General features: G+C 59.6%; 3 protein-coding genes across 6 annotated transcripts; all 3 read right to left on the bottom strand.

Annotated features, from left to right (window-relative positions):
* Window positions 1–457: 457 nt before the first annotated feature.
* LOC129735930 (protein enabled homolog) lies at window positions 458–18581 on the bottom strand. 4 transcript variants are annotated; one of them, XM_055708429.1, is made up of 9 exons: window positions 18449–18581; window positions 11046–11283; window positions 10590–10661; window positions 9890–9964; window positions 9619–9687; window positions 9429–9527; window positions 8331–8393; window positions 7724–7898; window positions 6819–7354 (listed from the first exon to the last, which is right to left on the bottom strand). In XM_055708429.1, exons 2-9 carry the CDS (start codon window positions 11158–11160, stop codon window positions 6865–6867), a joined length of 1158 nt encoding a protein of 385 aa, XP_055564404.1. In that variant the 5' UTR covers window positions 11161–11283; window positions 18449–18581; the 3' UTR covers window positions 6819–6864. The 4 variants fall into 4 exon arrangements, with proteins under 4 accessions (XP_055564405.1, XP_055564406.1, XP_055564404.1 ...); XM_055708430.1 differs by lacking the exons at window positions 6819–7354; window positions 18449–18581 and adding an exon at window positions 458–1098 and having other exon boundaries at window positions 11046–11735; XM_055708428.1 differs by lacking the exon at window positions 18449–18581 and having other exon boundaries at window positions 11046–11735.
* On the bottom strand, window positions 12544–26772 carry LOC129735931 (protein enabled homolog). Its single transcript, XM_055708432.1, has 9 exons — window positions 25594–26772; window positions 18192–18429; window positions 17736–17807; window positions 17036–17110; window positions 16763–16831; window positions 16573–16671; window positions 15475–15537; window positions 14868–15042; window positions 12544–14498 (listed from the first exon to the last, which is right to left on the bottom strand). The coding sequence occupies exons 2-9, from the start codon at window positions 18304–18306 to the stop codon at window positions 14009–14011; spliced, it is 1158 nt and encodes a 385-aa protein (XP_055564407.1). The 5' UTR covers window positions 18307–18429; window positions 25594–26772; the 3' UTR covers window positions 12544–14008.
* LOC129735929 (protein enabled homolog) lies at window positions 20827–25599 on the bottom strand. Its single transcript, XM_055708427.1, has 8 exons — window positions 25337–25599; window positions 24881–24952; window positions 24181–24255; window positions 23908–23976; window positions 23718–23816; window positions 22620–22682; window positions 22013–22187; window positions 20827–21643 (listed from the first exon to the last, which is right to left on the bottom strand). The coding sequence occupies exons 1-8, from the start codon at window positions 25449–25451 to the stop codon at window positions 21154–21156; spliced, it is 1158 nt and encodes a 385-aa protein (XP_055564402.1). The 5' UTR covers window positions 25452–25599; the 3' UTR covers window positions 20827–21153.
* Window positions 26773–27013: the final 241 nt, after the last annotated feature.

Genomic DNA, 27013 nt, shown 5'->3' with positions numbered 1-27013 from the left:
GAAGCGTCTATTACCTTTTAGAGAGTGGTCTGGTGTAGGTAGTAGAGAAAGCCTGCCATCAGTGATGGGGACCTGAGCTGAGCAAAAAAGTGCTGAGAAAAGGTACAAGGCTGCCGCTGCCCTCCCATGCCATGCCTACCAATACTTGGTATTACTCAAGTATACTCAGTTTCTGTTTTCCTCTTAGAAGAAGAAACCATGGGTTCCTGCTGGAAGAAATATATAGGAAGAGCCACTGGTTGGCTGCAGAGTTTCACAGTGTAGTGAAAGTCGCCTTGCTACTGTAGCTCACTCTGAGACACCTTCATGTACCTCCTCAGCTCGTTGTAGCCCACGTGGCTGTCATGCTTTTCTAAACCTCAGCAGCAGCAAGTAAAGCTAGGGCCTTGTAGCAGACCCTGCTGTGGTAATAGCACATAGGGTTTTCATATAAAAGAGGGCACACTGAGACTAGACATGAGGACAGCAGTTTATTTTTTTATGCCGAGGGTGGTAAAACACATTGGGGCTTTCCCCACGCACCCGTGCCCAGCTCCTGCCTGCCGACACAGTGGGCATCCACGGCTGCGCCCAGGCGTGGAGCCCAGCCGGTGCTGGTGCCTCGCTTGGTTTGCTGTTGGTACCCCCCTGGACACTTGTGTGACAGCCCTGTGTCACACTGTCTTTGGCGGGCAGCGGCTGAGCCCCGAAGCTGTCGGTTGGGGCTCTACTCAGTGCGCCCCAGCTCCTACCCTGGTGTGGCTGCCTTCAGCCCCTGCTGTGCGGCTGGAGCAGTGAGCTCAGGGGTGTGTGGGAGTCTCAGGAGGCTCAGAGGGCTTGAAATCCTTGGGGGTTGGGGTCCTTGGAGGGCTGGGGAGCGATGCGGGGCTCTGGGGCTGTGGAGGCTCCTGCGGTTCGTAGATACTCTCCTGGCTCCTCTGCGTCATGGTACCTGGGTACGGGCTCGAGCAAGGCGAGTAGTTTGGTCTTTCAGGTGGCAGTGGCGTCTGCTGGCGTGGGATCCAGATCTCAGGGGTGCTGGGGCACCTGCTCTGACTGCTCAGGCACTGGTGGAAGCAGCTCTTTATATGCTGGAGTCTTGAAGCTCCAGCGACGGGCCTGTGGAGAGAGGAGGCTGCTGAGGCGCTCAGCTGCAGAGGGGGCGCACGGACTGTCCCCCACAGCACGGCCCAGAGCTGGCAAGGCTCCCCAGCACGGGCAGAGCCGCTGGCACGCCTTGGCCGACGTGGACACCCGCACCTCATGGCAGCCCCGAGCAGGGGGACTCCTCAGGGCAGGTTCGGTGGCCACCAGCCAGCGCTACTGGGCGCCTCCCTGGCTGGGGCAATCTCTTGCCCCGCTCTTTCTCGTCCTGCCCTTGCTTTTGGGCAGCCAGCGGGCTGCCACTCCGCGGCAGCCTGACTAGAAATGCTTCATGGCTCTGAGCAGCCATCAGAGGAAGAGGAGGGAGGGAAATGTACTCACGCTTTCTTCTTCCTTCGCCACCAGACCACGACACAGCCCAACACAATGGCAACTTGCAGAGAAACAACAGCCGCTACTGCACCTATAGTAGAGAGCTTTCCAGGGTCTCTGGGACCGGAAACAGCTGGGGGGCTCGGGGGATTGTAAAGCTCTGTGGTTCTCTCGGTGACATCATCTGCAGGAGCAATCAGGAACGTTAGCCCGTCCTGCGCACCACTGGTAAGCGTGCAGCACGATTGATCCGGCCAGGACATTCTCTCTTTCCCCCCCGTACTGGTGCCTGGAGGCACGTTCCCACCCTTTGGGGCAGGGTGTCCCACCCAACCAAACCCAGAAGGCCGGAAGGGGAGCACAGGGGGAGCGCAGCTGCTTGAGCCTTTGAGTGACACGGACAGAAACCGTCCCTGCAGCAGGCAGTGCCACCCCAGCTCTCCCTCCCCGTGAGACAGTTCCCACACCCCAGGGGACAGACTCAGGCCTCCTCAAGTGGCACTGAAGCCTTGCCCTCCCCCTAGTGCCTTTTCTCCAGCACAGGCACCGCCTGCAGCACCTCCCAGGTTTCAGGATGTGTCTCCCACTTGGGGACCCCAGCAAGACTGCTCCGTACCTGAGCCCGGTTCATAAGCCCGATTTATCTTGCTCTGGTGGTCTTCTCCAGGCTTTGACGGCACTGCCAAAAAGCAGAGGGGGAAGGTTAAGCCTCAGCGAGTCTCAGGCACAGAGGACACAGGAGGACGGGGAGGTTCCCCCTAAGCCTCTGCCTAGTCTGGGAGTCAGGGCATCGCTGTGGACCTCGGCTCAGGGAGGGATCCCGCTCTGTGCTGCTCCTGTGCCTCTCGGCAGTCACAGCAAGCTCGGGGATGCAGCTAGAGCGGGAGGGACATTTGGCACATTTCCCATATCTGCGGAACATGGTCCCGATGCCTCGAACCCAAAACACTTTCAGCTTTGGCTGCTGCTGTGACTTGCCAGAGTGGGCACTGGGGGAAGAGCCTGCGCCTGGTTCCGACTCCACGCAACAGCCACGCCTGACCTGCTGGGGGACCAGGAAATTGCAGGCCATCTTTTGGTTTGCGTTGCACTTTTGGCGACGTGTAAAGCGATGCAAAATGCCTTCCTTCAAAGAGGACGGGAAGAAGCTGCAGCCAGTCCGGCCAGGGAAACAGCCCTTTCGAGAAGGGCTCCTCCGCCCTTCCCTGTAAGCACCAGCAACGGTCACGGTTGCCCCATCCCAGCTATCGGTCGGCAGACGGGAGACGCAGCACAGCCCAAGAAGCCTGCCGAACCAGCATCCCCACCGACCTCCAGCATCAGGAAAGGGCAGCCGGCGTCGCCTGGCACCTCGCTCCTGCCTGGAACTGGGCCAGTGGGCAAGCAGTGCTGCCCGTGAGCTGAACACAAGTTCAGCGCTCGCCAGGCCCTCAAATCTGCCTGCCAGCAGACGCCTGCACAAACCAGCTCCGAGCCGTAACGGCAAAACTGGGGCAGCAGCCGCCCCTGGCCCTCCGCTTGAAGCACAACTGGCAGCAGAGGCTCTGCACCATCTCTGTGGCTCAGCTGCCAAATTTCACAGCGAAGGCAGAGTGAAATGTGCCCACCGTGTCCTCTCTCCTGTTCCTCCAACATTTGCCTTAAGAACTCAGATGACTCGCAGGGGCCAGCAGACAGCTTTGCAAGGCAAAGCTCCACAGGGCGCATCTCTGAGCCCGGCCCGTTCCCTCTCTGCTCTCCTCCATGTCTGCGCATGGGCCACGGACGGAGCAACTTGCTCTTCAGGCGGAAAGAAGCCTAGAGGGTAGATGCAGCTTCCTCCCACTGATTTACCCGTGGGATGGCTCTCAGGCTCGAGGTCAGGAACAGGCCACGAATTCGGGATGGTGTAACCCTTGGGAGGCTCTTCAGGAGAATTGCACATGAGTAAGCTCTTGTCACATTGACACTGTTTCTTCTTTCAAGGAAAGGGACATAGAGCGCTTACCTGCAGGATGCCCCAAGGGCTCCAAACCAACAGCCTGCCATGCATCTCGATAAACTTTGGCAGCATCCTCACCCAGAAGCAAGCACAGAGGGGAAATGTTGCCATTGCCTGTTGGCATCCGCTTGTGCCTTAGTGAACCGCAGGCACTGGAAGGGGCTCAGGTAGCAGCGTGGGAGCCAGACCCCGGGGAGATTGCCAGCGCTGCAGAGGGGCCTGGTGACCTCTTGGCCGGCACCTGGCAGCTCTCCAACACGCTCGTTAAGCCATGCCATGAACAAGACCCCTCAGGGAGCGTGTGGGCCAACATAGGGCCCCTGGGGGCATTCTTACCCGCACAGCTCTCACACACACACAGGGGAAGCCCTTAGCAAAGCGCTCGAGGGAAAAGCCACATCCACGCTTCTCGGGGAGAGGAGCCCGCTGGCCCGTGAAAGGTCGCAAATGTGCCGAGTGCTTACCTGCTTCCTGCTCTTGCCAAGGTGCAGCCCAGGCAGCCCTGGCACGTAGGGCCTCCAGGAGGAGGAGGAGGAGGAGGCAGTGCTGAATGAGGGCCATGGCTCCCTTCAGCCACATGATCCTGTGCTGCTGTCACCGCTGCTGCTGCATGTGGTGCAGTTGCGGCTGGGGGCTGAGGCGTGGGTACTTATAGCTGGTGCATCGCCGTGGAGCTCCGTGACCTCACAGCCCCACTGTCACCTCGCAGCCCCACTGTGACCTCAGGGCCGGCCCAGGCTGCATGGCAATGGTGCTCAACGGGGAGAGCCGCTGGAGCACAGCCGGGGCAGCTGCCCTCCCAGGCTGGGGAGCACGCCCCGTCGGGCAGCTCCGTCCAAGGGCTGGCACACAGTCCCACCTGGGGCTGAGCCCGCAGCTCTGCCCTCTTTTCCGGGCACTGTCACAGGGGCAGCGCGGAGCTCACAGTGCCCCAGATGACCTGGGGAGCGCAGCCAGGGCATTTCTGACCTCCTCCGGTGCTGTTAGCAACAGCTCACGAGGCTGAGGAGTGAATGATTTCAGCCTCAAGACAAGTGCCAGATCCCCTCCTGTGCGCACCTTCCCGGCTGGAGCCCGGTTTGGCGCCTTGGGGGACCCCAGGGCTAACAAGTCACGTTTGTTTGACGGGAAAGATGAAGCCTTCACTCTTCCCTTTCTCCTTCACGTGAAACTTAAGGGAATACTTTCTGTTGGGGTCCTCAAAGGGCAAAGTCAATCAATAAAACAGAAAAAATATTCTCTTAAAGTATTTGACGTGCAAAAGGAAACCTTGAGAGAGCACACGGTGGGTGTATGTTGCCTGAACAACCCAGTGGCCTTCTATGGCAGGGTGAGTGCCTCGGTGGGCAAGGGAAGAGCTACGGCTGTCGTCTCTCCAGGCTTCTTTGGCCTTTGATATTGTCTCTCACAGCATCCTTCTCCATCAATTGGAGAAATGTGGATCTGATGCGTGGACTGCTTGGTGGATAAGGAACTGGCTGGACAGTGCCATCCTGACGGCAGTGGTGAACAGCTCAGTGTGCGGACGGAGACTGGTGACGAGTGTGTCCCTCAGGGTCCCCTCTTGGGAGCAGTACTGTTTAATAGCTTCATCAATGACATAAGGCAGTGGGATCGGGTGCACCCTCAGCAAGCTTGCAGATGACACCAAGCTGAGTGGTGCAGCTGATGTGGCTGAGCGATGGGCTGCTGTCCAGAGGGACCTGGACAGGCTGGAGAAGCGGCCCATGTGAACCTCATGAGGCTCAAGAAGGCCAGGTGCAAGGTCCTGCACCAGGGTCAGGGCAACGCCCGGTACCACTGAGAGCCGCCCTGCCAGGAAGGGCTTGGGGGTACTGGTGGATGAACAGCTGGGCATGAACCAGCAATGTGCGCTCACAGGCCAGAAAGCCAACCGTGGCCTGGGCTGCATCAAAAGAAGCCACCAAAATGATCGAAGGGATGGAACTCCTCTGCTCTGAAAAAAGAAAAGGCTGAGAGAGGTGGGGTTGTTCAGCCTGGCGAAGAGAAGGCTCTGGGGAGACCTGATTCTGGTCTTCCAGTACTTAATGGGCGCTTATCAGAGAGACGGGGACAGAGATCTGAGCAGGGCCAGCAGCCCTAGGGAGAAGGGGCAATGGTTTGAAGCTGGAAGAGGGCAGATTAAGACTAGACACAAGGACAGCAGGTTGTTTTTTTTTTATGCTGAGGGTGGTGAAACACTGGAACAGGTTGCCCAGAGAGGTGGTGGACGCCCCATCCCTGGAAACATTCAAGCTCAGCTGAGCAAAGTGATCCTGTTGAAGATGGCTGCGCTCATTGCAGGGGGGTTGGACTCAATGACCTGTAAAGGTCCCTTCCAACCCCAAACATTCCATGATCCCGTATTTCACTCTGCCTTAGCCATGAGACTCAGCAGCCAGAGGCTTTAGATGCACGTCTGGCCACGCTGTAGCCTACAAAGCGGGAAGGGATGGATTGGAGCCTCGCTGCAGCGACGCTGGCTTTCACACCTTCTGTCACACAGTAACTGCATCACAGCGACCTCTGTGCTAATGTGGATGCTTCCAGCTCTGCAGCTGGTGGAGCAGGAGCAATGGCAGGACAATGTTCAAAACACTGTGGTCAGGCGGTCCATGTAAACGGCAGTCCCCGCCTGGTGAAAGGAGACCTCTCCCTATCTGTCCCCGACACGGGGAGCTAACACCACCTATCCTTCCCAGCTACTGTCACCACTCCTGGCAGGGCTTCTTCGTTGACACAAGGGACTCTACCACTCGGACCGGGAGCAGCCACAGGGCGCTGTTCAGCAGCGGTGCTCAGGGCTCTGTCATCTACCGCTAGTCACCACTTGCCATGAGGCTTCTCTGCAGGCGACGCAGGAGAACTGTATTGAGAAGGAGACCTGACCACACTTCCCGCTCTCCCAGCTCTTTAATCTCTTCAGGAGCAGCCCGGATGGCATCAGAGGGTGCCTTGCGTTGTAGGAGAAAGGGGCAGGACCTGCCCCTCAGGCTAATGACCTGTTTGCAGCAGGCTGGCAGTCAGGGATGAGCTGTGGAGCAGAGCGCGTAGTGCCGCCATTGGGGCTTTCCCCACGAGCCCGTGCCCAGCCCCTGCCTGCCGACATAGTGGGCATCCACGGCTGCGCCCAGGCGTGGAGCCCAGCCGGTGCTGGTGCCTCGCTTGGTTTGCTGTTGGTACCCCCTGGACACTTGTGTGACAGCCCTGTGTCACACTGTCTTTGGCGGGCAGCGGCTGAGCCCCAAAGCTGTCGGCTGGGGCTCTGTCAGTGCACCCCCAACTCCTACCCTGGTGTGGCTGCCTTCAGCCCCTGCTGTGCGGCTGGAGCAGTGAGCTCAGGGGTGTGTGGGAGTCTAAGGAGGCTCAGGGCCCTCAGGGGTCTCAGAGGGCTTGGCAGTAGTGGGAGGTCGGAGGCCTTGGAGGGCTCAAAAGTGGTGGGTGCTCGGTAGTGGCGGAGGGCTCGGTGGGCTTGGAGGTCTCAGTAGCGGTGGAGGTCTCGGAGGACGTGGGGACTGCTGCATCTGGGAGACACTTTCCTGGTTCATCTGATGCAAAGATTCCAGGAATGGGCTTGGGGGGGGCGAGGGCAAGTCCCATTTGGAGGGGTGCTGGGGGGTGCTGGTATGGCTCATCTGAAGGGCGGCCGGAGATGGGTTCGGAGGGCGTGGAGGCCGTTCCCCTTTGGCTGGGGTCTGGAGGGTGCTGGTCTGGCTCCTCTGCTGAAAGGCGGCTGCGAATGGGGGAGGCGGTCGCGGGGGCCGTGGGGAGGATGAGCGCGCTCGTTGTTCAGGCGGCAGTGTCCTCTGCTGTCTTTGGGTGCAGCTCTGAGGGGTGCTTGCGCGGCTGCTCTTGCTGTCCGGGCGGAAGCGAGAGCCATGGGTTTTCTGCTGGACTCTAGAAGCTCCAGCGACGGGCCTGTGGAGAGAGGAGGCCGCTGAGGCGCTCAGCTGCAGAGGGGGCGCACGGACTGTCCCCCACAGCACGGCCCAGAGCTGGCAAGGCTCCCCAGCACGGGCAGAGCTGCTGGCACGCCTTGGCTGACGTGGACACCCGCACCTCATGGCAGCCCCGAGCAGGGGGACTCCTCAGGGCAGGTTCGGTGGCCACCAGCCAGCGCTACTGGGCGCCTCCCTGGCTGGGGCAATCTCTTGCCCCGCTCTTTCTCGTCCTGCCCTTGCTTTTGGGCAGCCACCAGGCTGCCACTCCGCGGCAGCCTGACTAGAAATGCTTCGTGGCTCTGAGCAGCCATCGAAGGAAACAGTGTGGGGGGAATCAACAACTCACTCTTCTTTCTTCATCCACCACCGGATGATGACACAGACCAACACTATTCCAACTGGCACGGAAAGCATGGTTGCTGCTGTGGCTATCATACAGTGCCTCCGCGCATCTTGGGGACAGAGAGGACTTGCGGTGCTTGGGGGATCATCAGCCCTTGCGGTTCTCTCGCTGATCACGTCTGTAGGAGCAATTTGAAAAGTTAGCCCGTCCTGCGCACCACTGGTAAGCGTGCAGCACGATTGATCCGGCCAGGACATTCTCTCTTTCCCCCCCGTACTGGTGCCTGGAGGCACGTTCCCACCCTTTGGGGCAGGGTGTCCCACCCAACCAAACCCAGAAGGCCAGAAGGGGAGCACAGGGGGGGCGCAGCTGCTTGAGCCTTTGAGTGACACGGACAGAAACCGTCCCTGCAGCAGGCAGTGCCACCCCAGCTCTCCCTCCCCGTGAGACAGTTCCCACACCCCAGGGGACAGACTCAGGCCTCCTCAAGTGGCACTGAAGCCTTGCCCTCCCCCTAGTGCCTTTTCTCCAGCACAGGCACCGCCTGCAGCACCTCCCAGGTTTCAGGATGTGTCTCCCACTTGGGGACCCCAGCAAGACTGCTCCGTACCTGAGCCCGGTTCATAAGCCCGATTTATCTTGCTCTGGTGGTCTTCTCCAGGCTTTGACGGCACTGCCAAAAAGCAGAGGGGGAAGGTTAAGCCTCAGCGAGTCTCAGGCACAGAGGACACAGGAGGACGGGGAGGTTCCCCCTAAGCCTCTGCCTAGTCTGGGAGTCAGGGCATCGCTGTGGACCTCGGCTCAGGGAGGGATCCCGCTCTGTGCTGCTCCTGTGCCTCTCGGCAGTCACAGCAAGCTCGGGGATGCAGCTGGAGCGGGAGGGACATTTGGCACATTTCCCATATCTGCGGAACATGGTCCCGATGCCTCGAACCCAAAACACTTTCAGCTTTGGCTGCTGCTGTGACTTGCCAGAGTGGGCACTGGGGGAAGAGCCTGCGCCTGGTTCCGACTCCACGCAACAGCCACGCCTGACCTGCTGGGGGACCAGGAAATTGCAGGCCATCTTTTGGTTTGCGTTGCACTTTTGGCGACGTGTAAAGCGATGCAAAATGCCTTCCTTCAAAGAGGATGGGAAGAAGCTGCAGCCAGTCCGGCCAGGGAAACAGCCCTTTCGAGAAGGGCTCCTCCGCCCTTCCCTGTAAGCACCAGCAACGGTCACGGTTGCCCCATCCCAGCTATCGGTCGGCAGACGGGAGATGCAGCACAGCCCAAGAAGCCTGCCGAACCAGCATCCCCACCGACCTCCAGCATCAGGAAAGGGCAGCCGGCGTCGCCTGGCACCTCGCTCCTGCCTGGAACTGGGCCAGTGGGCAAGCAGTGCTGCCCGTGAGCTGAACACAAGTTCAGCGCTCGCCAGGCCCTCAAATCTGCCTGCCAGCAGACGCCTGCACAAACCAGCTCCGAGCCGTAACGGCAAAACTGGGGCAGCAGCCGCCCCTGGCCCTCCGCTTGAAGCACAACTGGCAGCAGAGGCTCTGCACCATCTCTGTGGCTCACCAGCACCTGCAAGGTGGGAAACCCAGCATCGCCACAGCGAGGCTCTGAGTGATCCCTTCCCACTGCGCAGGCTACAGCGTGCCCCGATGTGCACCTCATGCCTCCACTTGCCGGGTCTCACGGCTGAGGCACAGTGAAATGTACCCACCGTGTCCTCTCTTCCATTCCTCCAGCACATGCCTTAGTTGCTCAACTAGCTCCGAGGACTCGTTTTCTCCTTCAGCTCGGTACTTTTCTATTGCAGAACCTTAACAGAAAGGACCCGATTCAGTTTCACCCAAATAAATTACAGAAAACCAGTGCTTAGCCTGTGAGGTCAGCACAGACAGACTACTCACCCCTGCGATGCCAGCCTCGCGCAGCATCCCACTGCCGAGGAGCTGGACGAGTCCTTCCTACAGGCACACCTGTAACAGAACAGCCAAAGCAGCTTCCGTCATCTACTGCGGTCTACAATGGCAGGACTGGATTGCAAGTGGTAAGGGGACCGTGCAAGGAGACGGCACACACGTGCAGATCTCTGTCCCCACAGCTGCAGAGGCGCCCAGCAGGCTGACCTTTGGGCTTTGAGCTGGCGGATCTCAAAGGGAGGAGAAAGCCATGACGTACCCATGGTGCGATCTCCCAGAGGCTCAGTCCTGGAACCCCACTGGGAAACTGCAGCACCTTTGCCGACAGCCACGGCTGCAAAGAAGCACAGGACAGAACGGCTGCCGTGACACAGTTCAAGTTATTTCTTCAGATCAAAGTGGCAGCGAGTGCCACTCAAAGGTGGGCTTCCTCCACGGCACTCATCTCTGCCTTCCGCTCAGGAGCATGGTGCCAAGAGTTACCGTGCGCCTGCACTGGCACCATGCTGGGACGGAACGAACCACGTGCGGAGCTGCCGGGACAAAGGACTCCCTGGAGCTCACACCAGCTCCCAGCTCAACCCCAACGAGCCCGCTGGCTTGGCAGCCAGCACTGGGAGCAGCTCAGGCTCCCTGGGCCAGCAGACAGCTTTGCAAGGCAAAGCTCCACAGGGCGCATCTCTGAGCCCGGCCCGTTCCCTCTCTGCTCTCCTCCATGTCTGCGCATGGGCCACGGACGGAGCAACTTGCTCTTCGGGCGGAAAGAAGCCTAGAGGGTAGATGCAGCTTCCTCCCACTGATTTACCCGTGGGATGGCTCTCAGGCTGGAGGACAGCAACAGGCTACGAATTCGGGATGGTGTAACCCTTGGGAGGCTCTTCAGGAGAATTTCACATGAGTAAGCCCTTGTCACATTGACACAGTTTCTTCTTTCAAGGAAAGGGACATAGAGCGCTTACCTCCAGGACGCCCCAAGGGCTCCAAACCAACAGCCTGCCATGCATCTCGATAAACTTTGGCAGCATCCTCACCTAGAAGCAAGCACAGAGGGGAAATGTTGCCATTGCCTGTTGGCATCCGCTTGTGCCTTAGTGAACCGCAGGCACTGGAAGGGGCTCAGGTAGCAGCGTGGGAGCCAGACCCCGGGGAGATTGCCAGCGCTGCAGAGGGGCCTGGTGACCTCTTGGCCGGCACCTGGCAGCTCTCCAACACGCTCGTTAAGCCATGCCATGAACAAGACCCCTCAGGGAGCGTGTGGGCCAACATAGGGCCCCTGGGGGCATTCTTACCCGCACAGCTCTCACACACACAGGGAAAGCCCTCACCAGAGCGTTGAAGGGAAAAGCCACATCCACGCTTCTCGGGGAGAGGAGCCCGCTGGCCCGTGAAAGGTCGCAAATGTGCCGAGTGCTTACCTGCTTCCTGCTCTTGCCAAGGTGCAGCCCAGGCAGCCCTGGCACGTAGGGCCTCCAGGAGGAGGAGGAGGAGGAGGCAGTGCTGAATGAGGGCCATGGCTCCCTTCAGCCACATGATCCTGTGCTGCTGTCACCGCTGCTGCTGCATGTGGTGCAGTTGCGGCTGGGGGCTGAGGCGTGGGTACTTATAGCTGGTGCATCGCCGTGGAGCTCCGTGACCTCACAGCCCCACTGTCACCTCGCAGCCCCACTGTGACCTCAGGGCCGGCCCAGGCTGCATGGCAATGGCGCTCAACGGGGAGAGCCGCTGGAGCACAGCCGGGGCAGCTGCCCTCCCAGGCTGGGGAGCACGCCCCGTCGGGCAGCTCCGTCCAAGGGCTGGCACACAGTCCCACCTGGGGCTGAGCCCGCAGCTCTGCCCTCTTTTCCGGGCACTGTCACAGGGGCAGCGCGGAGCTCACAGTGCCCCAGATGACCTGGGGAGCGCAGCCAGGGCATTTCTGACCTCCTCCGGTGCTGTTAGCAACAGCTCACGAGGCTGAGGAGTGAATGATTTCAGCCTCAAGACAAGTGCCAGATCCCCTCCTGTGCGCACCTTCCCGGCTGGAGCCCGGTTTGGCGCCTTGGGGGACCCCAGGGCTAACAAGTCACGTTTGTTTGACGGGAAAGATGAAGCCTTCACTCTTCCCTTTCTCCTTCACATGAAACTTAAGGGAATACTTTCTGTTGGGGTCCTCAAAGGGCAAAGTCAATCAATAAAACAGAAAAAATATTCTCTTAAAGTATTTGACGTGCAAAAGGAAACCTTGAGAGAGCACACGGTGGGTGTATGTTGCCTGAACAACCCAGTGGCCTTCTATGGTAGGGTGAGTGCTTCGGTGGGCAAGGGAAGAGCTACGGCTGTCATCTCTCCAGGCTTCTTTGGCCTTTGATATTGTCTCTCACAGCATCCTTCTCCATCAATTGGAGAAATGTGGATCTGATGCGTGGACTGCTTGGTGGATAAGGAACTGGCTGGACAGTGCCATCCTGACGGCAGTGGTGAACAGCTCAGTGTGCGGACGGAGACTGGTGACGAGTGTGTCCCTCAGGGTCCCCTCTTGGGAGCAGTACTATTTAATAGCTTCATCAATGACATAAGGCAGTGGGATCGGGTGCACCCTCAGCAAGCTTGCAGATGACACCAAGCTGAGTGGTGCAGCTGATGCGCCTGAGCGATGGGCTGCTGTCCAGAGGGACCTGGACAGGCTGGAGAAGCGGCCCATGTGAACCTCATGAGGCTCAAGAAGGCCAGGTGCAAGGTCCTGCACCAGGGTCAGGGCAACGCCCGGTACCACTGAGAGCCGCCGTGCCAGGAAGGGCTTGGGGGTACTGGTGGATGAACAGCTGGGCATGAACCAGCAATGTGCGCTCGCAGGCCAGAAAGCCAACCGTGGCCTGGGCTGCGTCAAAAGAAGCCACCAAAATGATCGAAGGGATGGAACTCCTCTGCTCTGAAAAAAGAAAAGGCTGAGAGAGGTGGGGTTGTTCAGCCTGGCGAAGAGAAGGCTCTGGGGAGACCTGATTCTGGTCTTCCAGTACTTAATGGGCGCTTATCAGAGAGACGGGGACAGAGATCTGAGCAGGGCCTGCAGCCCTAGGGAGAAGGGGCAATGGTTTGAAGCTGGAAGAGGGCAGATTAAGACTAGACACAAGGACAGCAGGTTGGTTTTTTTTTATGCTGAGGGTGGTGAAACACTGGAACAGGTTGCCCAGAGAGGTGTGGACGCCCCATCCCTGGAAACATTCAAGCTCAGCTGAGCAAAGTGATCCTGTTGAAGATGGCTGCGCTCATTGCAGGGGGGTTGGACTCAATGACCTGTAAAGGTCCCTTCCAACCCCAAACATTCCATGATCCCGTATTTCACTCTGCCTTAGCCATGAGACTCAGCAGCCAGAGGTTTTAGATGCACGTCTGGCCACGCTGTAGCCTACAAAGCGGGAAGGGATGGATTGGAGCCTCGCTGCAGCGACGCTGGCTTTCACACCTTCTGTCACACAGTAACTGCATCACAGCGACCTCTGTGCTAATGTGGATGCTTCCAGCTCTGCAGCTGGTGGAGCAGGAGCAATGGCAGGACAATGTTCAAAACACTGTGGTCAGGCGGTCCATGTAAACGGCAGTCCCCGCCTGGTGAAAGGAGACCTCTCCCTATCTGTCCCCGACACGGGGAGCCAACACCACCTATCCTTCCCAGCTACTGTCACCACTCCTGGCAGGGCTTCTTCGTTGACACAAGGGACTCTACCACTCGGACCGGGAGCAGCCACAGGGCGCTGTTCAGCGGCGGTGCTCAGGGCTCTGTCATCTACCGCTAGTCACCACTTGCCGTGAGGTTTCTCTGCGGTCCACGCAGGAGAACCGTATCAAGAAGGAGACCTGACCACGCTTCCTGTTCTCCCAGCTCTTTAATCACTTCAGGAGCAGCCCGGATGGCATCAGAGGGTGCCTTGCGTTGTAGGAGAAAGGGGCAGGACCTGCCCCTCAGGCTAATGACCTGTTTGCAGCAGGTTGGCAGTCAGGGATGAGCTGTGGAGCAGAGCACATAGTGCCGCCATTGGGGCTTTCCCCACGAGCCCATGCCCGGCTCCTGCCTACCGACATAGTGGGCATCCACGGCTGCACCCAGGCGTGGAGCCCAGCCGGTGCTGGTGCCTCGCTTGGTTTGCTGTTGGTACCCCCTGGACACTTGTGTGACAGCCCTGTGTCACACTGTCTTTGGCGGGCAGCGGCTGAGCCCCGAAGCTGTCGGCTGGGGCTCTGTCAGTGCACCCCCAACTCCTACCCTGGTGTGGCTGCCTTCAGCCCCTGCTGTGCGGCTGGAGCAGTGAGCTCAGGGGTGTGTGGGAGTCTAAGGAGGCTCAGGGCCCTCAGGGGTCTCAGAGGGCTTGGCAGCAGTGGGAGGTCGGAGGCCTTGGAGGGCTCAAAAGTGGTGGGTGCTCGGTAGTGGCGGAGGGCTCGGTGGGCTTGGAGGTCTCAGTAGCGGTGGAGGTCTCGGAGGACGTGGGGACTGCTGCATCTGGGAGACACTTTCCTGGTTCATCTGATGCAAAGATTCCAGGAATGGGCTTGGGGGGGGCGAGGGCAAGTCCCATTTGGAGGGGTGCTGGGGGGTGCTGGTATGGCTCATCTGAAGGGCGGCCGGAGATGGGTTCGGGGGGCGTGGAGGCCGTTCCCCTTTGGCTGGGGTCTGGAGGGTGCTGGTCTGGCTCCTCTGCTGAAAGGCGGCTGCGAATGGGGGAGGCGGTCGCGGGGGCCGTGGGGAGGATGAGCGCGCTCGTTGTTCAGGCGGCAGTGTCCTCTGCTGTCTTTGGGTGCAGCTCTGAGGGGTGCTTGCGCGGCTGCTCTTGCTGTCCGGGCGGAAGCGAGAGCCATGGGTTTTCTGCTGGACTCTAGAAGCTCCAGCGACGGGCCTGTGGAGAGAGGAGGCCGCTGAGGCGCTCAGCTGCAGAGGGGGCGCACGGACTGTCCCCCACAGCACGGCCCAGAGCTGGCAAGGCTCCCCAGCACGGGCAGAGCCGCTGGCACGCCTTGGCCGACGTGGACACCCGCACCTCATGGCAGCCCCGAGCAGGGGGACTCCTCAGGGCAGGTTCGGTGGCCACCAGCCAGCGCTACTGGGCGCCTCCCTGGCTGGGGCAATCTCTTGCCCCGCTCTTTCTCGTCCTGCCCTTGCTTTTGGGCAGCCAGCGGGCTGCCACTCCGCGGCAGCCTGACTAGAAATGCTTCGTGGCTCTGAGCAGCCATCGAAGGAAACAGTGTGGGGGGAATCAACAACTCACTCTTCTTTCTTCATCCACCACCGGATGATGACACAGACCAACACTATTCCAACTGGCACGGAAAGCATGGTTGCTGCTGTGGCTATCATACAGTGCCTCCGCGCATCTTGGGGACAGAGAGGACTTGCGGTGCTTGGGGGATCATCAGCCCTTGCGGTTCTCTCGCTGATCACGTCTGTAGGAGCAATTTGAAAAGTTAGCCCGTCCTGCGCACCACTGGTAAGCGTGCAGCACGATTGATCCGGCCAGGACATTCTCTCTTTCCCCCCCGTACTGGTGCCTGGAGGCACGTTCCCACCCTTTGGGGCAGGGTGTCCCACCCAACCAAACCCAGAAGGCCGGAAGGGGAGCACAGGGGGGGCGCAGCTGCTTGAGCCTTTGAGTGACACGGACAGAAACCGTCCCTGCAGCAGGCAGTGCCACCCCAGCTCTCCCTCCCCGTGAGACAGTTCCCACACCCCAGGGGACAGACTCAGGCCTCCTCAAGTGGCACTGAAGCCTTGCCCTCCCCCTAGTGCCTTTTCTCCAGCACAGGCACCGCCTGCAGCACCTCCCAGGTTTCAGGATGTGTCTCCCACTTGGGGACCCCAGCAAGACTGCTCCGTACCTGAGCCCGGTTCATAAGCCCGATTTATCTTGCTCTGGTGGTCTTCTCCAGGCTTTGACGGCACTGCCAAAAAGCAGAGGGGGAAGGTTAAGCCTCAGCGAGTCTCAGGCACAGAGGACACAGGAGGACGGGGAGGTTCCCCCTAAGCCTCTGCCTAGTCTGGGAGTCAGGGCATCGCTGTGGACCTCGGCTCAGGGAGGGATCCCGCTCTGTGCTGCTCCTGTGCCTCTCGGCAGTCACAGCAAGCTCGGGGATGCAGCTAGAGCGGGAGGGACATTTGGCACATTTCCCATATCTGCGGAACATGGTCCCGATGCCTCGAACCCAAAACACTTTCAGCTTTGGCTGCTGCTGTGACTTGCCAGAGTGGGCACTGGGGGAAGAGCCTGCGCCTGGTTCCGACTCCACGCAACAGCCACGCCTGACCTGCTGGGGGACCAGGAAATTGCAGGCCATCTTTTGGTTTGCGTTGCACTTTTGGCGACGTGTAAAGCGATGCAAAATGCCTTCCTTCAAAGAGGACGGGAAGAAGCTGCAGCCAGTCCGGCCAGGGAAACAGCCCTTTCGAGAAGGGCTCCTCCGCCCTTCCCTGTAAGCACCAGCAACGGTCACGGTTGCCCCATCCCAGCTATCGGTCGGCAGACGGGAGACGCAGCACAGCCCAAGAAGCCTGCCGAACCAGCATCCCCACCGACCTCCAGCATCAGGAAAGGGCAGCCGGCGTCGCCTGGCACCTCGCTCCTGCCTGGAACTGGGCCAGTGGGCAAGCAGTGCTGCCCGTGAGCTGAACACAAGTTCAGCGCTCGCCAGGCCCTCAAATCTGCCTGCCAGCAGACGCCTGCACAAACCAGCTCCGAGCCGTAACGGCAAAACTGGGGCAGCAGCCGCCCCTGGCCCTCCGCTTGAAGCACAACTGGCAGCAGAGGCTCTGCACCATCTCTGTGGCTCACCAGCACCTGCAAGGTGGGAAACCCAGCATCGCCACAGCGAGGCTCTGAGTGATCCCTTCCCACTGCGCAGGCTACAGCGTGCCCCGACGTGCACCTCATGCCTCCACTTGCCGGGTCTCACGGCTGAGGCACAGTGAAATGTACCCACCGTGTCCTCTCTTCCATTCCTCCAGCACATGCCTTAGTTGCTCAACTAGCTCCGAGGACTCGTTTTCTCCTTCAGCTCGGTACTTTTCTATTGCAGAACCTTAACAGAAAGGACCCGATTCAGTTTCACCCAAATAAATTACAGAAGACCAGTGCTTAGCCTGTGAGGTCAGCACAGACAGACTACTCACCCCTGCGATGCCAGCCTCGCACAGCATCCCACTGCCGAGGAGCTGGACGAGTCCTTCCTACAGGCACACCTGTAACAGAACAGCCAAAGCAGCTTCCGTCATCTACTGCGGTCTACAATGGCAGGACTGGATTGCAGAAGCGGTAAGGGGACCGCGCAAGGAGACGGCACACACGTGCAGATCTCTGTCCCCACAGCTGCAGAGGCGCCCAGCAGGCTGACCTTTGGACTTTGAGCTGGCGGATCTCAAAGGGAGGAGAAAGCCATGACGTACCCATGGTGCGATCTCCCAGAGGCTCGGTCCTGGAACCCCGCTGGGAATCTGCAGCACCTTTGCCGACAGCCACGGCTGCAAAGAAGCACAGGACAGAACGGCTGCCGTGACACAGTTCAAGTTATTTCTTCAGATCAAAGTGGCAGCGAGTGCCACTCAAAGGTGGGCTTCCTCCACGGCACTCATCTCTGCCTTCCGCTCAGGAGCATGGTGCCAAGAGTTACCGTGCACCTGCACTGGCAACATGCTGGGACGGAACGAACCACGTGCGGAGCTGCCGGGACAAAGGACTCCCTGGAGCTCACACCAGCTCCCAGCTCAACCCCAACGAGCCCGCTGGCTTGGCAGCCAGCACTGGGAGCAGCTCAGGCTCCCAGGGCCAGCAGACAGCTTTGCAAGGCAAAGCTCCACAGGGCACATCTCTGAGCCCGGCCCGTTCCCTCTCTGCTCTCCTCCATGTCTGCGCATGGGCCATGGACGGAGCAACTTGCTCTTCGGGCGGAAAGAAGCCTAGAGGGTAGATGCAGCTTCCTCCCACTGATTTACCCGTGGGATGGCTCTCAGGCTGGAGGACAGCAACGGGCTACGAATTCGGGATGGTGTAACCCTTGGGAGGCTCTTCAGGAGAATTGCACATGAGTAAGCTCTTGTCACATTGACACTGTTTCTTCTTTCAAGGAAAGGGACATAGAGCGCTTACCTCCAGGACGCCCCAAGGGCTCCAAACCAACAGCCTGCCATGCATCTCGATAAACTTTGGCAGCATCCTCACCTAGAAGCAAGCACAGAGGGGAAATGTTGCCATTGCCTGTTGGCATCCGCTTGTGCCTTAGTGAACCGCAGGCACTGGAAGGGGCTCAGGTAGCAGCGTGGGAGCCAGACCCCGGGGAGATTGCCAGCGCTGCAGAGGGGCCTGGTGACCTCTTGGCCGGCACCTGGCAGCTCTCCAACATGCTCGTTAAGCCATGCCATGAACAAGACCCCTCAGGGAGCGTGTGGGCCAACATAGGGCCCCTGGGGGCATTCTTACCCGCACAGCTCTCACACACACAGGGGAAGCCCTCACCAGAGCGTTGAAGGGAAAAGCCACATCCACGCTTCTCGGGCAGAGGAGCCCGCTGGCCCGTGAAAGGTCGCAAATGTGCCGAGTGCTTACCTGCTTCCTGCTCTTGCCAAGGTGCAGCCCAGGCAGCCCTGGCACGTAGGGCCTCCAGGAGGAGGAGGAGGAGGAGGCAGTGCTGAATGAGGGCCATGGCTCCCTTCAGCCACATGATCCTGTGCTGCTGTCACCGCTGCTGCTGCATGTGGTGCAGTTGCGGCTGGGGGCTGAGGCGTGGGTACTTATAGCTGGTGCATCGCCGTGGAGCTCCGTGACCTCACAGCCCCACTGTCACCTCGCAGCCCCACTGTGACCTCAGGGCCGGCCCAGGCCGCATAGCAACGGTGCTCAGGGGGAGAGCCGCTGGAGCACAGCCGGGGCAGCTGCCCTCCCAGGCTGGGGAGCACGCCCCGTCGGGCAGCTCCGTCCAAGGGCTGGCACACAGTCCCACCTGGGGCTGAGCCCGCAGCTCTGCCCTCTTTTCCGGGCACTGTCACAGGGGCAGTGCGGAGCTCACAGTGCCCCAGATGACCTGGGGAGCGCAGCCAGGGCATTTCTGACCTCCTCCGGTGCTGTTAGCAACAGCTCACGAGGCTGAGGAGTGAATGATTTCAGCCTCAAGACAAGTGCCAGATCCCCTCCTGTGCGCACCTTCCCGGCTGGAGCCCGGTTTGGCGCCTTGGGGGACCCCAGGGCTAACAAGTCACGTTTGTTTGACGGGAAAGATGAAGCCTTCACTCTTCCCTTTCTCCTTCACGTGAAACTTAAGGGAATACTTTCTGTTGGGGTCCTCAAAGGGCAAAGTCAATCAATAAAACAGAAAAAATATTCTCTTAAAGTATTTGACGTGCAAAAGGAAACCTTGAGAGAGCACACGGTGGGTGTATGTTGCCTGAACAACCCAGTGGCCTTCTATGGTAGGGTGAGTGCCTCGGTGGGCAAGGGAAGAGCTACGGCTGTCGTCTCTCCAGGCTTCTTTGGCCTTTGATATTGTCTCTCACAGCATCCTTCTCCATCAATTGGAGAAATGTGGATCTGATGCGTGGACTGCTTGGTGGATAAGGAATTGGCTGGACAGTGCCATCCTGACGGCAGTGGTGAACAGCTCAGTGTGCGGACGGAGACTGGTGACGAGTGTGTCCCTCAGGGTCCCCTCTTGGGAGCAGTACTGTTTAATAGCTTCATCAATGACATAAGGCAGTGGGATCGGGTGCACCCTCAGCAAGCTTGCAGATGACACCAAGCTGAGTGGTGCAGCTGATGCGCCTGAGCGATGGGCTGCTGTCCAGAGGGACCTGGTCAAGCTGGAGAAGCGGCCCATGTGAACCTCATGAGGCTCAAGAAGGCCAGGTGCAAGGTCCTGCACCAGGGTCAGGGCAACGCCCAGTACCACTGAGAGCCGCCGTGCCAGGAAGGGCTTGGGGGTACTGGTGGATGAACAGCTGGGCATGAACCAGCAATGTGCGCTCGCAGGCCAGAAAGCCAACCGTGGCCTGGGCTGCATCAAAAGAAGCCACCAAAATGATCGAAGGGATGGAACTCCTCTGCTCTGAAAAAAGAAAAGGCTGAGAGAGGTGGGGTTGTTCAGCCTGGCGAAGAGAAGGCTCTGGGGAGACCTGATTCTGGTCTTCCAATACTTAATGGGCGCTTATCAGAGAGACGGGGACAGAGATCTGAGCAGGGCCTGCAGCCCTAGGGAGAAGGGCCAATGGTTTGAAGCTGGAAGAGGGCAGATTAAGACTAGACACAAGGACAGCAGGTTGGTTTTTTTTTATGCTGAGGGTGGTGAAACACTGGAACAGGTTGCCCAGAGAGGTGTGGACGCCCCATCCCTGGAAACATTCAAGCTCAGCTGAGCAAAGTGATCCTGTTGAAGATGGCTGCGCTCATTGCAGGGGGGTTGGACTCAATGACCTGTAAAGGTCCCTTCCAACCCCAAACATTCCATGATCCCGTATTTCACTCTGCCTTAGCCATGAGACTCAGCAGCCAGAGGCTTTAGATGCACGTCTGGCCACGCTGTAGCCTACAAAGCGGGAAGGGATGGATTGGAGCCTCGCTGCAGCGACGCTGGCTTTCACACCTTCTGTCACACAGTAACTGCATCACAGCGACCTCTGTGCTAATGTGGATGCTTCCAGCTCTGCAGCTGGTGGAGCAGGAGCAATGGCAGGACAATGTTCAAAACACTGTGGTCAGGCGGTCCATGTAAACGGCAGTCCCCGCCTGGTGAAAGGAGACCTCTCCCTATCTGTCCCCGACACGGGGAGCCAACACCACCTATCCTTCCCAGCTACTGTCACCACTCCTGGCAGGGCTTCTTCGTTGACACAAGGGACTCTACCACTCGGACCGGGAGCAGCCACAGGGCGCTGTTCAGCGGCGGTGCTCAGGGCTCTGTCATCTACCGCTAGTCACCACTTGCCGTGAGGTTTCTCTGCGGTCCACGCAGGAGAACCGTATCAAGAAGGAGACCTGACCACGCTTCCCGCTCTCCCAGCTCTTTAATCACTTCAGGAGCAGCCCGGATGGCATCAGAGGGTGCCTTGCGTTGTAGGAGAAAGGGGCAGGACCTGCCCCTCAGGCTAATGACCTGTTTGCAGCAGGTTGGCAGTCAGGGATGAGCTGTGGAGCAGAGCACATAGTGCCGCCATTGGGGCTTTCCCCACGAGCCCATGCCCGGCTCCTGCCTACCGACATAGTGGGCATCCACGGCTGCACCCAGGCGTGGAGCCCAGCCGGTGCTGGTGCCTCGCTTGGTTTGCTGTTGGTACCCCCTGGACACTTGTGTGACAGCCCTGTGTCACACTGTCTTTGGCGGGCAGCGGCTGAGCCCCGAAGCTGTCGGCTGGGGCTCTGTCAGTGCACCCCCAACTCCTACCCTGGTGTGGCTGCCTTCAGCCCCTGCTGTGCGGCTGGAGCAGTGAGCTCAGGGGTGTGTGGGAGTCTAAGGAGGCTCAGGGCCCTCAGGGGTCTCAGAGGGCTTGGCAGCAGTGGGAGGTCGGAGGCCTTGGAGGGCTCAAAAGTGGTGGGTGCTCGGTAGTGGCGGAGGGCTCGGTGGGCTTGGAGGTCTCAGTAGCGGTGGAGGTCTCGGAGGACGTGGGGACTGCTGCATCTGGGAGACACTTTCCTGGTTCATCTGATGCAAAGATTCCAGGAATGGGCTTGGGGGGGGCGAGGGCAAGTCCCATTTGGAGGGGTGCTGGGGGGTGCTGGTATGGCTCATCTGAAGGGCGGCCGGAGATGGGTTCGGGGGGCGTGGAGGCCGTTCCCCTTTGGCTGGGGTCTGGAGGGTGCTGGTCTGGCTCCTCTGCTGAAAGGCGGCTGCGAATGGGGGAGGCGGTCGCGGGGGCCGTGGGGAGGATGAGCGCGCTCGTTGTTCAGGCAGCAGTGTCCTCTGCTGTCTTTGGGTGCAGCTCTGAGGGGTGCTTGCGCGGCTGCTCTTGCTGTCCGGGCGGAAGCGAGAGCCATGGGTTTTCTGCTGGACTCTAGAAGCTCCAGCGACGGGCCTGTGGAGAGAGGAGGCCGCTGAGGCGCTCAGCTGCAGAGGGGGCGCACGGACTGTCCCCCACAGCACGGCCCAGAGCTGGCAAGGCTCCCCAGCACGGGCAGAGCCGCTGGCACGCCTTGGCCGACGTGGACACCCGCACCTCATGGCAGCCCCGAGCAGGGGGACTCCTCAGGGCAGGTTCGGTGGCCACCAGCCAGCGCTACTGGGCGCCTCCCTGGCTGGGGCAATCTCTTGCCCCGCTCTTTCTCGTCCTGCCCTTGCTTTTGGGCAGCCACCAGGCTGCCACTCCGCGGCAGCCTGACTAGAAATGCTTCGTGGCTCTGAGCAGCCATCGAAGGAAGCAGTGTCGGGGGAATCAACAACTCACTCTTCTTTCTTCATCCACCACCGGATGATGACACAGACCAACACTATTCCAACTGGCACGGAAAGCATGGTTGCTGCTGTGGCTATCATACAGTGCCTCCGCGCATCTTGGGGACAGAGAGGACTTGCGGTGCTTGGGGGATCATCAGCCCTTGCGGTTCTCTCGCTGATCACGTCTGTAGGAGCAATTTGAAAAGTTAGCCCGTCCTGCGCACCACTGGTAAGCGTGCAGCACGATTGATCCGGCCAGGACATTCTCTCTTTCCCCCCCGTACTGGTGCCTGGAGGCACGTTCCCACCCTTTGGGGCAGGGTGTCCCACCCAACCAAACCCAGAAGGCCAGAAGGGGAGCACAGGGGGGGCGCAGCTGCTTGAGCCTTTGAGTGACACGGACAGAAACCGTCCCTGCAGCAGGCAGTGCCACCCCAGCTCTCCCTCCCCGTGAGACAGTTCCCACACCCCAGGGGACAGACTCAGGCCTCCTCAAGTGGCACTGAAGCCTTGCCCTCCCCCTAGTGCCTTTTCTCCAGCACAGGCACCGCCTGCAGCACCTCCCAGGTTTCAGGATGTGTCTCCCACTTGGGGACCCCAGCAAGACTGCTCCGTACCTGAGCCCGGTTCATAAGCCCGATTTATCTTGCTCTGGTGGTCTTCTCCAGGCTTTGACGGCACTGCCAAAAAGCAGAGGGGGAAGGTTAAGCCTCAGCGAGTCTCAGGCACAGAGGACACAGGAGGACGGGGAGGTTCCCCCTAAGCCTCTGCCTAGTCTGGGAGTCAGGGCATCGCTGTGGACCTCGGCTCAGGGAGGGATCCCGCTCTGTGCTGCTCCTGTGCCTCTCGGCAGTCACAGCAAGCTCGGGGATGCAGCTGGAGCGGGAGGGACATTTGGCACATTTCCCATATCTGCGGAACATGGTCCCGATGCCTCGAACCCAAAACACTTTCAGCTTTGGCTGCTGCTGTGACTTGCCAGAGTGGGCACTGGGGGAAGAGCCTGCGCCTGGTTCCGACTCCACGCAACAGCCACGCCTGACCTGCTGGGGGACCAGGAAATTGCAGGCCATCTTTTGGTTTGCATTGCACTTTTGGCGACGTGTAAAGCGATGCAAAATGCCTTCCTTCAAAGAGGACAGGAAGAAGCTGCAGCCAGTCCGGCCAGGGAAACAGCCCTTTCGAGAAGGGCTCCTCCGCCCTTCCCTGTAAGCACCAGCAACGGTCACGGTTGCCCCATCCCAGCTATCGGTCGGCAGACGGGAGATGCAGCACAGCCCAAGAAGCCTGCCGAACCAGCATCCCCACCGACCTCCAGCATCAGGAAAGGGCAGCCGGCGTCGCCTGGCACCTCGCTCCTGCCTGGAACTGGGCCAGTGGGCAAGCAGTGCTGCCCGTGAGCTGAACACAAGTTCAGTGCTCGCCAGGCCCTCAAATCTGCCTGCCAGCAGACGCCTGCACAAACCAGCTCCGAGCCGTAACGGCAAAACTGGGGCAGCAGCCGCCCCTGGCCCTCCGCTTGAAGCACAACTGGCAGCAGAGGCTCTGCACCATCTCTGTGGCTCACCAGCACCTGCAAGGTGGGAAACCCAGCATCGCCACAGCGAGGCTCTGAGTGATCCCTTCCCACTGCGCAGGGTACAGCGTGCCCCGACGTGCACCTCATGCCTCCACTTGCCGGGTCTCACGGCTGAGGCACAGTGAAATGTACCCACCGTGTCCTCTCTTCCATTCCTCCAGCACATGCCTTAGTTGCTCAACTAGCTCCGAGGACTCGTTTTCTCCTTCAGCTCGGTACTTTTCTATTGCAGAACCTTAACAGAAAGGACCCGATTCAGTTTCACCCAAATAAATTACAGAAAACCAGTGCTTAGCCTGTGAGGTCAGCACAGACAGACTACTCACCCCTGCGATGCCAGCCTCGCGCAGCATCCCACTGCCGAGGAGCTGGACGAGTCCTTCCTACAGGCACACCTGTAACAGAACAGCCAAAGCAGCTTCCGTCATCTACTGCGGTCTACAATGGCAGGACTGGATTGCAGAAGCGGTAAGGGGACCGCGCAAGGAGACGGCACACACGTGCAGATCTCTGTCCCCACAGCTGCAGAGGCGCCCAGCAGGCTGACCTTTGGACTTTGAGCTGGCGGATCTCAAAGGGAGGAGAAAGCCATGACGTACCCATGGTGCGATCTCCCAGAGGCTCGGTCCTGGAACCCCGCTGGGAATCTGCAGCACCTTTGCCGACAGCCACGGCTGCAAAGAAGCACAGGACAGAACGGCTGCCGTGACACAGTTCAAGTTATTTCTTCAGATCAAAGTGGCAGCGAGTGCCACTCAAAGGTGGGCTTCCTCCACGGCACTCATCTCTGCCTTCCGCTCAGGAGCATGGTGCCAAGAGTTACCGTGCACCTGCACTGGCACCATGCTGGGACGGAACGAACCACGTGCGGAGCTGCCGGGACAAAGGACTCCCTGGAGCTCACACCAGCTCCCAGCTCAACCCCAACGAGCCCGCTGGCTTGGCAGCCAGCACTGGGAGCAGCTCAGGCTCCCTGGGCCAGCAGACAGCTTTGCAAGGCAAAGCTCCACAGGGCGCATCTCTGAGCCCGGCCCGTTCCCTCTCTGCTCTCCTCCATGTCTGCGCATGGGCCATGGACGGAGCAACTTGCTCTTCGGGCGGAAAGAAGCCTAGAGGGTAGATGCAGCTTCCTCCCACTGATTTACCCGTGGGATGGCTCTCAGGCTGGAGGACAGCAACGGGCTACGAATTCGGGATGGTGTAACCCTTGGGAGGCTCTTCAGGAGAATTGCACATGAGTAAGCTCTTGTCACATTGACACTGTTTCTTCTTTCAAGGAAAGGGACATAGAGCGCTTACCTGCAGGATGCCCCAAGGGCTCCAAACCAACAGCCTGCCATGCATCTCGATAAACTTTGGCAGCATCCTCACCTAGAAGCAAGCACAGAGGGGAAATGTTGCCATTGCCTGTTGGCATCCGCTTGTGCCTTAGTGAACCGCAGGCACTGGAAGGGGCTCAGGTAGCAGCGTGGGAGCCAGACCCCGGGGAGATTGCCAGCGCTGCAGAGGGGCCTGGTGACCTCTTGGCCGGCACCTGGCAGCTCTCCAACACGCTCGTTAAGCCAGGCCATGAACAAGACCCCTTGCAGAGCACCGGGACCAACATAGGGCCCCTGGGGGCATTCTTACCCGCACAGCTCTCACACACACAGGGGAAGCCCTCACCAAAGCGCTCGAGGGAAAAGCCACATCCACGCTTCTCGGGGAGAGGAGCCCGCTGGCCCGTGAAAGGTCACAAATGTGCCGAGTGCTTACCTGCTTCCTGCTCTTGCCAAGGTGCAGCCCAGGCAGCCCTGGCACGTAGGGCCTCCAGGAGGAGGAGGAGGAGGAGGCAGTGCTGAATGAGGGCCATGGCTCCCTTCAGCCACATGATCCTGTGCTGCTGTCACCGCTGCTGCTGCATGTGGTGCAGTTGCGGCTGGGGGCTGAGGCGTGGGTACTTATAGCTGGTGCATCGCCGTGGAGCTCCGTGACCTCACAGCCCCACTGTCACCTCGCAGCCCCACTGTGACCTCAGGGCCGGCCCAGGCTGCATGGCAACGGTGCTCAGGGGGAGAGCCGCTGGAGCACAGCCGGGGCAGCTGCCCTCCCAGGCTGGGGAGCACGCCCCGTCGGGCAGCTCCGTCCAAGGGCTGGCACACAGTCCCACCTGGGGCTGAGCCCGCAGCTCTGCCCTCTTTTCCGGGCACTGTCACAGGGGCAGCGCGGAGCTCACAGTGCCCCAGATGACCTGGGGAGCGCAGCCAGGGCATTTCTGACCTCCTCCGGTGCTGTTAGCAACAGCTCACGAGGCTGAGGAGTGAATGATTTCAGCCTCAAGACAAGTGCCAGATCCCCTCCTGTGCGCACCTTCCCGGCTGGAGCCCGGTTTGGCGCCTTGGGGGACCCCAGGGCTAACAAGTCACGTTTGTTTGACGGGAAAGATGAAGCCTTCACTCTTCCCTTTCTCCTTCACGTGAAACTTAAGGGAATACTTTCTGTTGGGGTCCTCAAAGGGCAAAGTCAATCAATAAAACAGAAAAAATATTCTCTTAAAGTATTTGACGTGCAAAAGGAAACCTTGAGAGAGCACACGGTGGGTGTATGTTGCCTGAACAACCCAGTGGCCTTCTATGGTAGGGTGAGTGCCTCGGTGGGCAAGGGAAGAGCTACGGCTGTCATCTCTCCAGGCTTCTTTGGCCTTTGATATTGTCTCTCACAGCATCCTTCTCCATCAATTGGAGAAATGTGGATCTGATGCGTGGACTGCTTGGTGGATAAGGAACTGGCTGGACAGTGCCATCCTGACGGCAGTGGTGAACAGCTCAGTGTGCGGACGGAGACTGGTGACGAGTGTGTCCCTCAGGGTCCCCTCTTGGGAGCAGTACTGTTTAATAGCTTCATCAATGACATAAGGCAGTGGGATCGGGTGCACCCTCAGCAAGCTTGCAGATGACACCAAGCTGAGTGGTGCAGCTGATGCGCCTGAGCGATGGGCTGCTGTCCAGAGGGACCTGGTCAAGCTGGAGAAGCGGCCCATGTGAACCTCATGAGGCTCAAGAAGGCCAGGTGCAAGGTCCTGCACCAGGGTCAGGGCAACGCCCGGTACCACTGAGAGCCGCCCTGCCAGGAAGGGCTTGGGGGTACTGGTGGATGAACAGCTGGGCATGAACCAGCAATGTGCGCTCGCAGGCCAGAAAGCCAACCGTGGCCTGGGCTGCGTCAAAAGAAGCCACCAAAATGATCGAAGGGATGGAACTCCTCTGCTCTGAAAAAAGAAAAGGCTGAGAGAGGTGGGGTTGTTCAGCCTGGCGAAGAGAAGGCTCTGGGGAGACCTGATTCTGGTCTTCCAGTACTTAATGGGCGCTTATCAGAGAGACGGGGACAGAGATCTGAGCAGGGCCAGCAGCCCTAGGGAGAAGGGGCAATGGTTTGAAGCTGGAAGAGGGCAGA

This window comes from Falco cherrug, chromosome 4 (assembly GCF_023634085.1).
Source record: "Falco cherrug isolate bFalChe1 chromosome 4, bFalChe1.pri, whole genome shotgun sequence".
NCBI classification, from domain to species: domain Eukaryota; kingdom Metazoa; phylum Chordata; class Aves; order Falconiformes; family Falconidae; genus Falco; species Falco cherrug.
This window is presented reverse-complemented; position numbering and strand designations above follow the sequence as displayed.

Coding starts and splice junctions, on each gene's coding strand:
- LOC129735930 (XM_055708429.1), bottom strand. CDS start 11,160: ATGTGGCTGAAGGGAGCCATGGCCCTCATTCAGCACTGCCTCCTCCTC. Junction 9,528..9,618: donor GCGAGGCTGGCATCGCAGGG/GTGAGTAGTCTG, acceptor CTTTCTGTTAAG/GTTCTGCAATAGAAAAGTAC. Junction 8,394..9,428: donor GGAATGGAAGAGAGGACACG/GTGGGTACATTT, acceptor GCTTTTTGGCAG/TGCCGTCAAAGCCTGGAGAA.
- LOC129735931 (XM_055708432.1), bottom strand. CDS start 18,306: ATGTGGCTGAAGGGAGCCATGGCCCTCATTCAGCACTGCCTCCTCCTC. Junction 17,808..18,191: donor TTGGCAAGAGCAGGAAGCAG/GTAAGCACTCGG, acceptor GCTTGCTTCTAG/GTGAGGATGCTGCCAAAGTT. Junction 16,672..16,762: donor GCGAGGCTGGCATCGCAGGG/GTGAGTAGTCTG, acceptor CTTTCTGTTAAG/GTTCTGCAATAGAAAAGTAC.
- LOC129735929 (XM_055708427.1), bottom strand. CDS start 25,451: ATGTGGCTGAAGGGAGCCATGGCCCTCATTCAGCACTGCCTCCTCCTC. Junction 23,817..23,907: donor GCGAGGCTGGCATCGCAGGG/GTGAGTAGTCTG, acceptor CTTTCTGTTAAG/GTTCTGCAATAGAAAAGTAC. Junction 22,683..23,717: donor GGAATGGAAGAGAGGACACG/GTGGGTACATTT, acceptor GCTTTTTGGCAG/TGCCGTCAAAGCCTGGAGAA.